The 16,280-nt window shown below is 45.8% G+C and overlaps 1 protein-coding gene across 1 annotated transcript in view; it reads right to left on the reverse strand.

Moving 5' to 3' along the window:
- The window catches only part of reeld1 (reeler domain containing 1), a 57,593-nt gene that overhangs the window by 14,270 nt on the left and 27,043 nt on the right, over positions 1 to 16,280 (reverse strand). The window contains exons 2-4 of the mRNA XM_085964315.1: positions 10,152 to 10,374; positions 8,909 to 9,078; positions 6,362 to 6,689 (exon numbers count right to left, since the gene is read on the reverse strand). Of these exons, the coding sequence (XP_085820441.1) occupies positions 6,362 to 6,689; positions 8,909 to 9,078; positions 10,152 to 10,374 (721 nt within the window). The remainder of the gene's footprint in view (positions 1 to 6,361; positions 6,690 to 8,908; positions 9,079 to 10,151; positions 10,375 to 16,280) is intronic.

Consider the following 16,280-nt stretch of genomic DNA (forward strand, 5'->3'; position numbering starts at 1 on the left):
CTGAACTGCCTTCTGCAAAAAAATTAAAAATCATTCAAAACTAGGCAGTCTGCAGCTCAAAAGCTGAACTGCCTTCTGCACATCAAAAATGGTAAAAGTGCTTCAGCACTAACACAAATGGCTCAACAGGCCAAGAAAGGGCACCCAGGGTCTCGGACATAGCACTTGAGCTTTGTGCAGAGGCCCTCTACCCACAGGGGACCAGGAGGCCCTCCAGAAAGAAGGTTGGGGGACCAGATCACCGAGCCCATCACAGCCAGCAGTGTCACACCCAGGACCTGGCTCCAGTGCCCAAAGAAGTTTCATGACCTCAGACCAGTGGTCAAGGCCAGTGAATGAATCTTCAAAAGCCATCTCCTGCCAACTGCACCAACAGCCTCACACACTGCTTAATGCACGACCCCACCACCACCCCCAACACTCACCTACCAACAATCTCCACCAAACACGAGGCACACCTCACATTCCTAGCTTCACCTTGCCCCCTTGAAGGAGTCGGTGCAGACCATTCTTGGCAGGGGCATGGCTGAGCCCTTGGCCAGCGGCTGAGCTGAATGAATACAAGATGCTGGTATCCTCATACGTTATCCTCCTTCTCACATCCCACTTCTCCCTCATCCTACAATCTCTTTTGATTTACAAGCTGCACACAGTGTAAGCATGTACCTCTTGCTTTCCCACCCTCCCGTCACCACAACCCTACCCTTGGGCCTTCCTCATTTCAGACACCAAGAAATCCATCCTGCCCAGCCAGTGGTTGACTAAGAAGAGGGAGAGGAAAGTGAAGAAGAAGAAGAAACACCATCACTTGATTTGACACTCCCAACAACCAGCTCATTGAGGTCGTCCTGCAAGGCCATCGGCAGTGTTCCCCACTAAAAGTCAGCAGCCTTCCACCAGCCATGCTGCAGCCACTGGGGTAGCACTGCGTGACAGCACTAAGATAGGCAAAGGCACATGCAAATCAGTCACTAAGGGAATGCACAAGGGTGATTAGTTGATTTTTTGATGTAATATTGGATGCATATATAGATAAAGTTGGATTGGAAAGTTTGCTTTGTGGTGGCTTTTATTTCAGCATTGTGTCCACGAGGACGCTGTGATGGTCAGTAACAGAGGGAAGGTAAGGTGTGGGACAAATGTTGAAAGGGGAATTGGGGTTGTGGTCACTGGTACCACAGGCGGATGATTTGATCCTGGCTATCTCGGCCAGAAAGGGGCTGTCTGGGTTGCCTCCTTCCTTCTGCTTCCTCCTCTTCTGATTCTTCCACCTCCCTTTGCAAGCAGCTTGTCCCCTTTGCTGCCTCTGCTTCATCTCCATGTGATGTTGCAGCCCAAGGGGGATCTGCAATGAGAGGCCCCAGGACTGGGAGCAAGTGGTGTTCTCCGAGGCCTTCCTTTAACATCCAAAGCCTTGCAAGCATCCAGCAGCACTCCCTGCACACTTTAACAACTTTTAAAATGTATTGCACCAAGCCACTACTGCAATAAAATGTAAAAAAAACTAAGCCAAAAGCTAAAATTGAAACTTACCTGAAAGATGTGTATATCCCTTTAAGAAACGCTGGCAGCGTCTCTGTAGTACTGCTGCACGCACGTTCTTCTGTGCATGGTTTGGTGAGGGCGGTATCTAGAGCGGCAACGTCCAAAATCACAGTCGTGCATCAATTCAGACGTTGCACACCGATTGACATCACGATCTACATACTTACATGTGGGAGGCGAGTGCAGGCAACAGCAGCGTTAATGACCTCCCCAAAATGGCAGCCACCGTATTCCACGCCGGAAGCGGGTGGAAGCGAGGCAGCCACCATTTTTTCAGCAAAACCAGCCGGATACACCCCCGGATTTCACGGCCAATGTATTTTAATAGTTTTTCTCAAAGTCCCCTACCTAATGTTTTAAGCTGGCAATATCCAAGACCTGGCCTATGAGCTCCTTTGATTGATACCATAATGTTCTTGCTAGTCCCTTTCTGCTTATGCACAAAGCCAATGCCAGCAGCTTTTAAATTCAGCTCTTTAACACTCCTGGGCTTGGAGGAGTGGAAAGAGCTGCTCTTTCAAACACCAGTGTACCAATCAGGAGTCAGTCTTTACCATTCGTCTAGGCCTGGGAAATTTAGAGGTGCTGAAGGTTCCATGTTTTCAGGCTTCATGAGGGGGGGGGGGGGGGAGAGGATAATGGAGGGAGCCATACATATTTTTATGTTAATAGCACTTGTATTACTGAGTATAATCACATACAGCCCGCTCACTGATTTTATATGCGTACCCAGCAACAGGTTGGATGTCCCTGTTCTAAGCGACATGCTATTTGTTAAATCTGTGAGTTGTTCAAGTAATTAATACTCAGACTTAATCAGTAACAATAAAACAGGTCTTTACTGGTTGGAGGTAGGGACTACACGTAGGTCTTTACTTCATGCCCACAGGCGGGAACTGAGGGGAGATCAGTACCCACAGTACTATTTATACCCCTATGGCCAGGAGTGGTACTGCGTATCACTACGCCCTACAAGTAGTGCAGTCCTGTCCATAGGTTCAAAGTAGCACACATATTACATACACAACATTCCTCCCTTCCTAGCTTTACAGTCATCTCCCCATTTAACATAACGTAATAACATATATACATATATAACTTCAGGTTTACATAACAGAATAACATAGATACATAGATAACTTCATGTCAAAACAGATCACAGATTCAGTCTCTGCGGAAAACAGTTCACAGATTCAATCTCTGTGGTGTAGTCGGTTCACGTTGCTGGAGTGACTCATTCAATAGTCCTTCCATGGATTTAACAGTTTGAACTTCTGAACTGAATTGGCTCCGTTCGGAGGGACCACGTGTGTGATCTGGTAGAGGTAATAATGGTTCAGATGGGTCATCTTCTGTTTCGACTTTTCCTTTTCTGCTTCTTGGAGACTCTCTGGGCTCCACTGTCAGCTGCCAGCTGCATGCGCAGTTCCTCCTTCTCTTCCTCCTTTTTCCGTAGTAGAGCCACCTTCTCCCGATGTTCCGTAGACTTTCGGTGCTCCTCCATGATTTCTGTATGGTGGGAGTCGAAGTTACAAGTTGGGCAGGACAGGACATAGTAATATTCGGTGTCGTCCTGATCTAGGCCAGCGAGAGGGTCTTCTATTTCCTCCATACCCAGCTGGGCGTTAGCCAGCTTTTGTTCCAAGTCCAGACATCTTTCCTGAAGAGACTTCTTCATGCGTACCTCTTCATCCAGCTTTTTCTGGGCTTTCAGCAAGTCGTTTACTAATGACCTCATTTGAGATTTTACTACTTCAACTTCTTTTGGAGATTGATTGATCGGACTATTCAATCCCTCTACCGGAGCAGCTGTTTCAGCGGTCTGTTGTTCTACGTTGACGTGAGTCAGCGTACTTTTGGCATCCAAGGGCTGCTCTGTTGCAGTCATCTCAGTCTGTGTTGCCACCTCAGCTCTTCCAATAACCTTTGAGAGCTCCGAACCCCTTTCGTTTGAATGTTGAAGTTCGTGTTCAAGTTTTTCCCATTTCAGAGTCCTGTCCTTCAGCATATGCAGGAGTTGGCTGACCGTTAACTCCTCTGACATCAGACGTTTTGTGTGCTCCTGCTCCATTTTCTCCATCAGCTGCTTCTGTTGTCTTTCCAGATTCTCCAACTCTATATCAAAGAACTCTTTCGTTGCATTCAACTCTTGCTCAAAACGGCGAAGCATTTGTTCTAATTGCTGTTGTAGTTTGAAATGGAGTTGAGTTCGAGCCCGGTGTCCCTCAGAAATGGGCACATCAGTAGACTTGCCAGACTCAGAATCCACAGTTAAACTATGTTGTTGTTGCTCAGTGGAATTCTGTGCTGAAACTTTGTCTTTTGCACCTGAGTTGGGCTTACCATCATCCGTTCCAGAGTCTGGGCCGACTATCTTCACCGAGTTCTCACTCGTTATTGTTTGTAGGAAATGCCAGTCCATATTCATTTTCCTAATCCACTCCCGTCCTAGTAGTGGAGGACCTCCTTCAGATATCACATATAAGTCCATTATTTGACTGTCTTCGCCCTTGTGGACCACTGCAACCTCTATTTTCCCGATGGGGTACACTCTGCCCCGTGTATGTTTTCAATATAATCCCCGTATCCTGTAGGGGAATATGTTGGAATAACTTTCCGTAATCTTTCTTATTTATGACCGTCAATGCCGATCCAGTGTCCAATTCCAGTTTTACTTGGACTCCTTCTATCTGAAGAGTGACCCAAATTGTCTGGAGGTCTGCACCCTTACCAGCGTTGAGTACTCTTAAGCTAGCCAGTTCATTACTGCTAGCATCTGAATCGGACTCCTGTTCGGTCACCTTGTGTACCTTTGCGTATTTTCCTTGCGGTGACTTCTTGTTGCTGGTCTTCTTCGCTGACCTGCATACTCTAGCTATATGTCCAAGCCTACCACAAGTTCTACATTCTTGGTTTTTAAACCAACACTGGTTCTGATCATGCGTTGTCTTTCCACAACAATAACATTTGCCAGAACTCACACCCAATTTGTGTGCACTGAGCTCCGGTGACCGTAGCTGCATTACTGCCGTGCCTCTCGCTGCGGCTTCGTGTGCTGCTGCCATAGTGACCGCCTTCTCAAGCGTCAGCTCATTCTCCTCGAGCAGTCGCTTTTGTGTATCCTGTTTAAATAAACCACACACAAATTTGTCTCGAAGTGCCTCTGTCAGTCCCGTTCCAAACTGGCAATATTTCGCTAATTTACGCAATTCCAGCAAATATTCAGCATTGCTTTCATGCTGTAGCTGCCTTCTGTCGTAAAATTTAAATCGTTCCGCTAGCATCAGTGGCGTGGGGTTTAGATGATCTTTCAGGACAGTAACAATCTCATCGAACGTCTTATCCGCCGGTTCATCTGGTGATAACAGGTGTTTCAATTGCCCGTATGTCTTCGCACCCATTAAATTTAATAATGTTAGAGCTTTATCTTGGTCACGAATTTTATTGGCCTTACAATAATTTTTTACTCTTTCAACATATATGGCCCAATCTTCGAGGTCACTATCAAAGGTGCTAATATTCCCGTGTTTAGGCATTGTAGATTTGCAATTTCTCAGATTTTATTTTCTTTACTTGTTATCAAAGATGGCGGCTTCCCGCTCTTGCCGTCGTCCTCCGCCCACAAAATGGCGGTTTTCCCGCGCTTGGCGGTCTTCACCCGTCCCCCGACGCCGTCTCCCTTCAGCCCCCGAGTGCGGCCCTTATCTTCGCCGCGATCGCCCGAGTGCGGCCCTTATCAGCGGATGCGATCGCTGGATCGCGAAGCGGCTCTCGGCTCTTATCAGGAGATGCGATCGCTCTGTTGAAACGCCTCCCGCTCAAAGCGGCTCTCGCGCCCTATTCCTCCAGCTCCCCCAGCCCCGTTCGTGCGGCCAACGCGGTCGACTGCCTGTCGCGTCGCTGCCCGGCTCAGACAACGGCTTACCCACCACCAAGCTGGAGAAGAAGCTGACGGTCGCCGATGGAGGCTCCGAGGTCAGGATGTCTTCCAGTGGGGTGGAGAGGGTGGAAACCTCTCTGCAACGTCCTGGCTGTGGACGAAGCTGCCGTGGAGTGACTGCCGCAAGGTCCGAATCAGACTCGTCGCCAGTGTTAAATCTGTGAGTTGTTCAAGTAATTAATACTCAGACTTAATCAGTAACAATAAAACAGGTCTTTACTGGTTGGAGGTAGGGACTACACGTAGGTCTTTACTTCATGCCCACAGGCGGGAACTGAGGGGAGATCAGTACCCACAGTACTATTTATACCCCTATGGCCAGGAGTGGTACTGCGTATCACTACGCCCTACAAGTAGTGCAGTCCTGTCCATAGGTTCAAAGTAGCACACATATTACATACACAACACTATTGTATTGAAAAGCCAGCTTGTAACTGGATTATTCTAGCCAGGCGGCAGATATACCATAGATTTAACTTCCTACAGTGCATTCTAGATAGGATAGTGTTACAAATTGTGTGAGGAGTAATATAGCACAAGCTGATCACAGCGATGTTAACCTACAGAATGCAGTGCAGGAAGGAGAGCCATTGTTTAATCTCTCATGATGGTGAATCCCGATATGAAACCAGAAGTGGGACAATGATGTGCTGTTGTAACACAAACATTAATGGAACGTCAGATACTCCAGAGGAAAAAAATACACTTCATGAAAACTGTACAACCCTACCTATAGTTTAAAAAACTAACCAGGCCATTCTGTTTGTAAGTGAACTACTAAACCATTTAAAATGTATATGGAAGAGTTCCCTCTAACATTTTATTTATAGGTATTTTTGCATTTTGAAGAAAATGTTAAGACATGACTGTATCTACCTTTCTGTGGCCCCAAACTCTATGGTTTTCAGCAGAAAGCTGCTCTCCATTGACTGGATTCCAGTCAACGTGTCTCTGTTCATGGAATTCAGGGATGGCTGCAGATGTCCATCATTCTGATCCAGAACCAAGCTGGACTGTTGGGTTGCAGTACTGTGATCTTGAGAATATCCAGGCAGTTTGGACAAATAGTGTTCCACATTAGTAGCCTGTGGTCTGAGGTACCGTTCTGAGGTGATGGGTGGAGTTTGTGAAAATTCCTGTGTTGTCTGAGTAATTGCTTGAGGGCTGACGTAGTCTGCTAACTTCAGAGACGATAAGGTAGATACTATGTTAAGACAGAAATGCCAATTACATTAATACTCACAGGCAAAGTCTCAAAGATCAATATCCAAATTATTAGGCAGAACACATGGAAGGCAAGAGTATATTTATGCCATCCATATTGGCATTAGTGGAAACATTGTGCTGCTAACAAAAACAAATCAATTAATTACTTAGTGCAGAATTATGCTCACCAGATGAATAGTTAAATCTTTGTTTTTAAATATACTTTCAGCACACCTTTGCATCACAGCTACTATGGTTCCAATGCAGGAAAGTAATGTGCTGATTTTTCTCTAAAGTAATATGGCTGAAAAATCCTCTGCCATGGTATTGGGAAGGAATGGAACATGTAACTGTTGTTTGTACACTGCAGACAAATTCTTTCCATAGTATGTACTGGAAGCATACTTGGTGTGTGTTAAATGTAAGTATCTAGGAAATGGAAGAATTTTCACATAGTGTTTGAGTCAGGCTGCAGCATTTGAATGCAGATTATACTTTATAACTGTTTAGGATCTGTATTCTGCCACACCCGCAACTTTTTTCTTCACACCTTTTCTGTAGTTCCATGGGATCCAACCCATAATCTCATCGGGTAGCTTTTCTTCCTTGGGAATCTCGACATTAAACAGCGTGCTATTTGACCATGGGAGGCATCATAGTAATGACCAATCCTGCCCTCACCTGGCATCCATTTACACACACTTCCCAGTAAGAGTCACTAGACACTGATCAGAAGTAAAAAGCTCAGGACATGGAGACCTGGTTGAGATCAGCTGACCAAGCACAGAACACAGATCAAACCTTGGACACTCCTGTTCTGTAAGGCTCAGTACCACAGCACACAGAGCATTTATCATTGGGCCATCCATAACAGTATTTTAGTGGTAAATGAGGTGACATAGTAAAGTCGCACTGGGACAGCACAGTGGAGCTTCAATGTGCAGCACTGGTAGGCACAGCATCATTTCCTCCACCAATGCTGTTGAATTTCTAATCTCAGCTGTACTGACGTGGAGAAATCCTGAGCAAAGTCCAGGGCTTCCCCACTTCAGAGAAAGAAAAATAATAATTATTGGCCCAATGTTATACATCTCCCAGTAGCTGGCTGTGAATGGCATTGGCAAAGACTCATGAGACCACTGGACAAAGAAGTCGGAAAAAGTTGTGACTGGTGTCTACAGCAATGCTTCTCCCTTGTAAGATAAATAAAAGCTCCCATTCAATAATCTGTTTACAAGACAATATTAAACACATATATTATATATTAAACCCTAAAGGATGACAAAGGGTTCAGATCTTGTATACTGAGAGAGTGAAACAACATTTAACTTCTTTCATTATATATTCAGTTTTGATTTTTAGTTTGCAATACATGCTTCCTTGTTATTGATTAGAGACGGAGTTCCTTGAGCTGAAAACATGACGACCTTGATAAGTGAATATTACACTTAACTGTGACATCGGCAAATGCATCATAGAGAGGACTACATCATTGTGATAGGAAATGATGTCTGTTTTGCAGTGAGATACTGGAGTATATTTTGAGGCTATATTAGTCATGACTGTGCACATAACAATATCGACAAATCAAAAAGACAGGCACAGCGGAATTGTGCTTTTGAAAAGATTCTGACCAGAGCTTGATGAGTTGGAAATTATCCAGCTGAACTAGATAAACAATGTCCTCAAAGCTTTTCACCATGTTTCACTTGAATTCTCTGTCCAAACAACTATCTGTGAAGTTGCTGAGGGTTTATATCCAATATTAGGATGCAAGAGTGAACCTCAACCATGCATCACATCTCACAGCTGGCTTGGGAGGAGTTTTTGATGCTGGGGGGTTACTCCTTAGAACATTGATATCAGTTTATTTAAATAGAGCATAAGGAAGTGAAATTCCTTTTCTAACGAAAATGGGAAAAAGTCTGTTTTTTTTCTCGGTATGAATGTCCTGTGAAGGAAAGCAAATTCTCAGATTTTATGTTTCAAAGCCACGCCCTCCCCCCCCCCCCCGATTTCATTATTAATTACAGAGGAAATATAAGCATTTCCTTGTATTAAGAGAGGAATTTCAAACCCAGGTTATAGTTGCTAATGGAGGATTTTATGATGAAATGTTTTAACTTTGTTAGTTAAATGACACCGGCGATTTGGTGCTTTAATAATCAATATAACTCTAAATTATTATTATAGTGACAGGAGTAAAATTTACTGTACCTTCAGTAAAGGGAGCCGTTCTTGCTGTGGCGCTGTTATATACAGATGCCTGGAGTGTTTCCTTTAATTCCTCATTCCTTGTCGACGCGGAATAATCCTGCTTTTGGTCAGAAATGAGACCAGACTCAATTCTGGCCCAGTACATGAAGTATGACTGGACAGCTGAAACACTGCAGGTTACACAGAACAAAAGCCACTGATTAGAAGGTGTTCTCGGGTACACCGTCATTTTCAATGCTGACTTATCCAGAAGGCATACGTCTCAAAGAGCAGCATCATCAGGTAACCATAATATTGGCTGTGTACCTGAACTGGAATTTGAAGTGAGATATGCTGAAACATAGTCACATGGTCCAAAACATTGGAGATTTTAGCACCCACCTCTTAAGCATTGTCCCATCAGGAACCAGACACTTTGCCTTTTGACGTAGTCATACAAAGATTTGTGCTGCTCAATGCAGTCACCATGCTGCCCTTCAGAAAGAATGTCAGAAACGTAAAGGTGTACAACATTGTACATAATGTAACTTTATTATAACCTTCATTACTGGAGTCAAGCTTACCATTTTTCAGGTACAGCACATACCAAACAAGAGGATCTACACCTGTGCCAGACCCAGCAAGTTGTGCCTGAAACTTTGAACGTTTGGTTTCTTATACGGATTTTTTAAAAACTTATTCCCATTTATCCTCTTATTCTGCCTTCTTCCCTCCCCACCTTCCAAATTCCTTCGAAAACCAAGGAAATTGGGCAATGTGACAGAAAAGGTATTTCAGGACAAAAGCAAAAGTTCTGATGAAAAGTCATCGACCTGAAATGTTAACTCTGTTTCTCTCTTCACAGATGTTGCCTGACCTGCTGAGTATCTCCAGCATTTTCTGTTTTTATTTCAGGACAAGATTGGTGTTGTTAGTTTTTCCTCTTCTCTTTTCTCTACTCTCTTCCATTCAACCTGAAATGGAGGTTAAATTTACCCATTAATGGCAGGTGAGGACTGATGCCACTGATCTGGCGTCACTCTGGGATAGTTCATACTTCACTGTTACAGACTCTTGGCCAGAATCCTAACCCTGTTTCAGAAAGTGGTTGGACATGTTTTAGAATGGATGGATGATGCATTTGTATTTTTGTTGAACTCTCATCAACAACATTACAAGCTTGCTCTATTTTTGATATGTTCTTATATAGTTTTGAATGTTATACATTTTCCGTAAATATATTAAGGTCATAGGCAATAATTACAAAAATTTGATGTCCCCAGTGAGTTGGTCTGGTGCTTTCCAGACAAAGGAGAGGTTTCTCTTCAGTGACTTGTCTGAGTGGGTCACAGTATCTCCGTCTTCAGAACACTTCAGTAGTTTAGACCCAGAGGAAATGAGAATGAATGTCCCAGCCACTCGGTCATCGGCCACCCGGCGAGCCTGCAGTAGGAAGCCCATGAAGTCTCGTGTGCTCCTTACAGTCACTGTGAAGTATAAGAGACATTCATCAATAGCAGAAGGTGAGCAAGCAGGCCTTTCCCTTCACTCCAGGAGCTACTCTCACAACACACAATACTTCAGCTGGGTACACTCTACACCAGTGGTGGGCAAAATATGGCCTGCAGCCTGTATCCGGCCTGCCAGTTCATTCTATCCAGCCCACTGGACGGGACAGAAATAGAACGCAAGCCGGAGCTCAAGCTGCACATTCGTCTGAGTCTTGCTATAAATTTCCAGTCATTTTTGTCATATTGCTTTATCAGCTTCTTCAACCTTTCATCCTCTTCTGAAATCTATTTGACTTTGTACAGTTTATTTGCATCTTTGTGGTCTGGAACATCACAATCCAAATCGTGTGAGAGTTCACAGAGGGTCTGGTGAGCCATGGTCATTTCCTCAGGGAGTAGCGAGTGGGGAGCGGGGGGCGGACCGAGGACATCTCGCTCAGGGTTATTGCAGCCTGGGAGAAGGCTGCGACCCTGAACCGGGGCGATAAAAAAAATAAAGCTGCCGGGACTGCTGCTCTATGTCTGATGCAGTTCAGCTTCCCTTTTGTGCCTCGGAGCCGGCCTAACGGCTGTCTGCAGCTCTCTCCCGCTCTGACTCCGTGAACCACTTTTCTGAAACCTGCCAAATCCACCGCTCATCACTGGCTGGTGGGGACGCTGCTACGCGTGTGCACTGGACGCTCCTCCTCTGTCAAGTCATAGCTGCTCATCTCGGTGACTCTTTTACCGAAGAAAGAGACCGACGTTGCGTCTTTCCTCTCCCTTTACCCAAAATACGACAGTAGGGGGGTTCTCATCCCCGTCTTAGACTCCAGGTAATTGCATGCGATTGTAGGTAAGGCCTTGCGAAGTTTCGGGCTCCTGTAATCAGCACATTAAAAAGAGAAAATCTCTCGCATCGGAGGCCCTGCATGTTGTGTCCGTGTGTTGATAGAGACACTGAAGACAGGAGTTGGTTTCACAGGTGTTTACTAAACAAAGTCTGGAGGGGAACTAACTGATACAACACAATATACAGGCTTATATAGCCCGAGTGGCCATTACCGGCATTACAGTACACCTGGGGCTCTTAAAGACACATACACTACAATTCAGACTCGAGCCACTCTGCCAAACAGCCACGTAGACTTTCAGTACAACATCTAATCGATTGACCAATCATTTCATTCATTTAGTAATGGAAGATTTTACTATTTTACACTACATTGGCTACTATCCGAACTTATATTTATAAATTATTGGGAGGGTAGAAGTGGGAGTGATGATGAACATTATGAGTTGGCTTGTTTCAAATTTATCAATTTAACACTTGCTCTCACCAATGCCTATTAGTGGGGTTATTAATTTTTGCACAATTATTCACTTGTTTTAATATTATCCCACTTAATTAGCATAGTGGAGGCATAACTAAATGGACCCGGGGAAATTGGACATTGCATTCACTATTTTTAATTTTAATGGTAGCTGTTATTAACACAATTCATTTTATGTGTGCGGCAATGTTCCCTCTCTTTTTTTGTGCACAGTCCCTTTAAACAGTGGCCACGCATGCACGGTATGTCTTCCAGCGGCAGGAGCTGGTGAGCAGCCTGCGCAGGATCTCGCGGCCGTGCACCTTAGGGGGAGCATTGGTGTGCGGCCCTCAACAGCTCATCAAAACTTGTTAAATGGCCCTCTAGCCCAAATAATTGCCTACCCCTGCTCTACCATTTCCCTAGACAGGGAAGTGGATGTGTGACCCACTCTGAGGCCAGTGGCGATGCCATTCCTAATCTAGCCAACATGCTGAGACTTTCCCCGAGTACTTTTGAGGAGTCAGGGAAGAATTTCTGACAGTGGTTCCTGAATTGGCTACTGGATCCTTTATTTTTGCTTCTCCCAGGAAGTGGGGTTTATAGAGGGACGAGCCCAGTGAGAAGTGGGGCGAGTGTGTGTGGCCCTGACGGTCTTTTCTCATCCTGACTACAGAACATAACATGAGACTCACCTCCTGCTCCCTTGGTTCCCTTCCTCATTCAACTACCCCCTGCAACTATGCTATCCCGAGGTACTATCCCTGTCCCTTTCAAAACTGTCATCATCATCCCCTCATAAAAGCGACCCTTGACGAATCCGTCGTTTCCAGCTCCAATTTAACACTTGCTCTCACCAATGACTGTTAGTGGGGTTATTAATTTTTGCACAATTATTCAGATTGCTGGCCTGCTGCGACACCCTGCAAGCCCCAGTCAACAGTGGTAAACCCAGCCACAATGGCAGCAGTTAGAGCTTGGGTGGCATCACGCTAAGACTGCTTGAGAGCAGTCTGAGCTTCTGCTGCAGCACTAATGCGTTGGGTCGCTTCCGCCTGTGCTGCAATGGAAGCTGCGACATCACCCATCATGCACACCATCACGTCTGGGTCGACATGGGGAATGTACCATCATTTCCAGGTTGGAAATCATCGGCTCCAAGCTCTGTGCAGAGCCCCGTGCAATGTTGGAGGCTCCTCCATACTCCTTGACATTGCCGAGATGCTCTCAGGCAGTTTTGCCATTGCACCCATCTATTCTGTGTGCATGCCCGTCACCCTTCTTCTGAAGGCCACCCCATCGAGGTCCTCATCTGAGTCCTGTGCAGCAGAATTCGCGTGCAAACTCACCCTCCGGGGAGCTGGACCCTGAGTTACCCTTTCCCCATGGCCTTGCTGCAGCCCACTCGTACCAGGTGCATCACCCTGTGCAGATCCTGCTTCTACACTACCCTCTAAAGAACGCTTGGTGCCAGTTTCTGAGCTGGTATCTGCGAGTGAGTGATGCAGTGACGCGGTATCTTCTTCTCCCCCCGGCTCTCTTCAATGACATCGGGGACAGGCTGCTCGGGTGCTTGTTGATTATCTGAAAGCAGAAAGGCACAAAAATCAGGTTATGGCGAGGGGAGGGGTGGGGGATGGTGAAAAGCTAGAAATGCATGCATACATCATGAGTAGCTTGAAAGTGAGAAAAGATTGTGGGCGGAGTGGGATGTGAGAAGATGGATTAAGAACGAACATACCGTTGTTGTCACCCAGGGGTTGAACCTCGCCAGTTGCCACGGCCTCGACCACATGCCGCCCAATTAGCCGGAGAACTTGCTTCTCGAGCTGGCTGAAGTCCTGCGTTTCAGCCTGGCGCCCCCTTCCCCCCGCCTGTCTGCTGCTGTTCCCGGCGATTATGAGCCATTTTTGCCTGCAAGAGAAAGAGAAGTGTATGAGTGAGTGTGGAGCAATGTGTTTAGGTGATGTGCCTGCCATAGTTGAGTAGCTTTCAGTGTGTGCAAGGTGTGAGATGTAGGTGTGAGAGTTGTAGCAGTGGTAAGGTTGTGAGTGTGAAGTGAAGCCATGACTGAGGACTAAGTGATGAAAGGTAGATTGTTGGTAGGTGAGTGCTGGGGGTGTGGTGCTTTGAGCAGTGTGTGAGGCTTGTGTTGCAGATGGTGGTATGTGGCATTTGCTGAAGCCTTCATTCACTGCCATCTCCTGCCACATGGAACAGGACCTATACGGTGAGGGCTTCCTGCCACTTTGGGGGTAGAGGACAGCCTCCTCTCCATGGCCACTACGAGTGCCTCAGAGCTTTGTCGGAGAACTTCCTGGCTCTCTCCCTGGTACGACCTGATTCTGATCCAACTGCCCTGACAATGAGGTGCTATAGCCTCAATGCACCTCCCCTTTAAGTAGAAAAAGCCTATGGCACACATGATTGTGAATTACACTGGCCCCAATATTGGTCCACCTGTTGAACGTTAACCAATGAGCAGCAGTTTTAGCACGAAATCATGAGTATAATCATGTTAATGAAGTGAGAGCATGAATTTTGCGTGCTACCTAGACCATTTTCAGGTGACACAGCTTAACATCGTTTGGCCTTAACACTGTCTGTTTCATGGCTACATCCAATTTCTAGACTAGTTTCTCTAATGTCCTTCTTGCTGGCCTCCCATCCTTCACCTCCATAAGCCGAATAAGAACATATGAACATAAGAAATAGGGGCAGGAGTAGGCATTCAGCCCTTCGAGCCTGCTCTGCCATTCAATAAGATCATGGCTAACTTTCTACCTCAACTCCACTTTCCCGCACTATCTCTATATCCCTTGATTCCCTTAATATCCAAAAATCTATCAGTCTCTGTCTTGAATATACTCAACGACTGAGCATTCACAGCTCTCTAGGGTAGAGAATTCCAAAGATTCACAACCCTTTGAGTGAAGAAATTTCTCCTCATCTCAGTCCTAAATGGCCGACCCCTTATTCTAAGACTGTAACCCCAAGTTCTAGACTCCCCAGCCAGGGAAAACATCCTCCCTGCATTGACCCTGTCAAGCCCCTTTAGAACTTTATATGTTTCAATGAGATCACCTCTCATTCTTCTAAACTCTAGGAAATATAGGCCTAGTCTACTCAATTTCTCCTCAATTCCCCCATCCCAGGAATCAGCCGTGTGAATCTTTGTTGCACTCCCTCTAAGGCAAGTATATCCTTCCTTAGGTAAGGAGACCAAAACTGTACACAGTACTCCAGGTGTGGTCCCACCAAAGCCCTATATAATTGCAGCAAGACTTCTTGGGCTAAAAATTAATCTACTTACCGCCACTCTGTAGTGCCATGAAATGGCGATAAAATGGTGGCTGCCGCTCTTTTGCCAGCTGGTGGCGGGTCCCGCAGCGGCCGCCATATTCCTTTCCCCCTTTGTGCTGTTGGTTACTGGTAGTGCCCTGAAAGAAAAAATGGCAGTGTGGTGACGCCAATCGGCGTGCAACGCCGACTCAACGTCACCAACGCGAATTTCGACCCTAGTGTTGAATTCAGTGCTGGGTCATAAGCACGCCAGGTTAACCTGGCATGCAAGCAAGCTGACGGTGGCAATGTCTGCCCCTCTTAAAGGGACACACACATTGTTCAGGATTTAAGGTTTTGGACTGTTTTTTTTTGATTTTATTGAAGTGGTGGCTTGCTGCAATAGATGGGTAAACTTTTTGAAGTGTGTAGTGAGTGCTGCTGGATAGTAAATGAAGGCCTTTGAGAAGACAGAACATGCTGCAAATACTCAGCCAGTCACGCAACATCCGTGGAGAGAAAAACAGAGTTCATGTCTCAGGTTGAGATGCTGCTTGACCAGCTGAGTATTTCCAGCATTTTATGCTGTCATTTCACATTTACAGCATCCGCTCGCCAAGGAAAGCAGAAGGCACAGAAGAGGAGGAAGCAAATGGAAGGATGCATCCCAGACAGCCCCTTTCTGGCCGGGATATCCGAGATCGAATCATCCACCTGCGGTCCCAGTGACCACAGCCCCAATTCCCCTTTCAACAATAGTCCCAAACCTTACCTTCCCTCTGTTGCTGACCATCACAGTGTCCTTTTGGCAACAATGCTGAAATAAAAACCACCATAAAGCAAACTTTCCAAACCACCTATATATGTCTAGCCATCCAATGTGACATCAAAAATCAACTCATCACCCGTATGCATTCCCTTAGTGACTGTCTTGTGTGCCTTTGCCTATCCTACTGATGTCATGCAGTGTTACCCCAATGGTTGCAGCATGGTTGGTGGAAGGCTGCTGATGTCCTTGCTGGTTGACCTTGAGGAGTTGGTGGCTGGGAGTGTAAAATCAATCTTCTTCTGTTGTTCTTCTTCACTCTCTTCTCCCTCTTCTTGGTCACCCACTGGCTGGGCAGGCTGTATTTCTTAGATGTGTGAAATGAGGAAAGCAAAAGGGTGGAGTTGTGGTGACGGGAGGGCAGGAAAGCATGAAGTGTATGCCAGAAGGAGGATAATGTATGAGGATACCAGCATCTTGTATCCTTTCAGCCCCACCACTGGCCAAGGGCTGAGCCATGCCCCTGTCAAGAATGGCCTGCA

Source organism: Somniosus microcephalus, chromosome 2 (genome assembly GCF_052327205.1).
Source record: "Somniosus microcephalus isolate GS21.2 chromosome 2, FLI_Smic_1.0, whole genome shotgun sequence".
In the NCBI taxonomy this organism is placed as follows: Eukaryota; Metazoa; Chordata; class Chondrichthyes; order Squaliformes; family Somniosidae; genus Somniosus; species Somniosus microcephalus.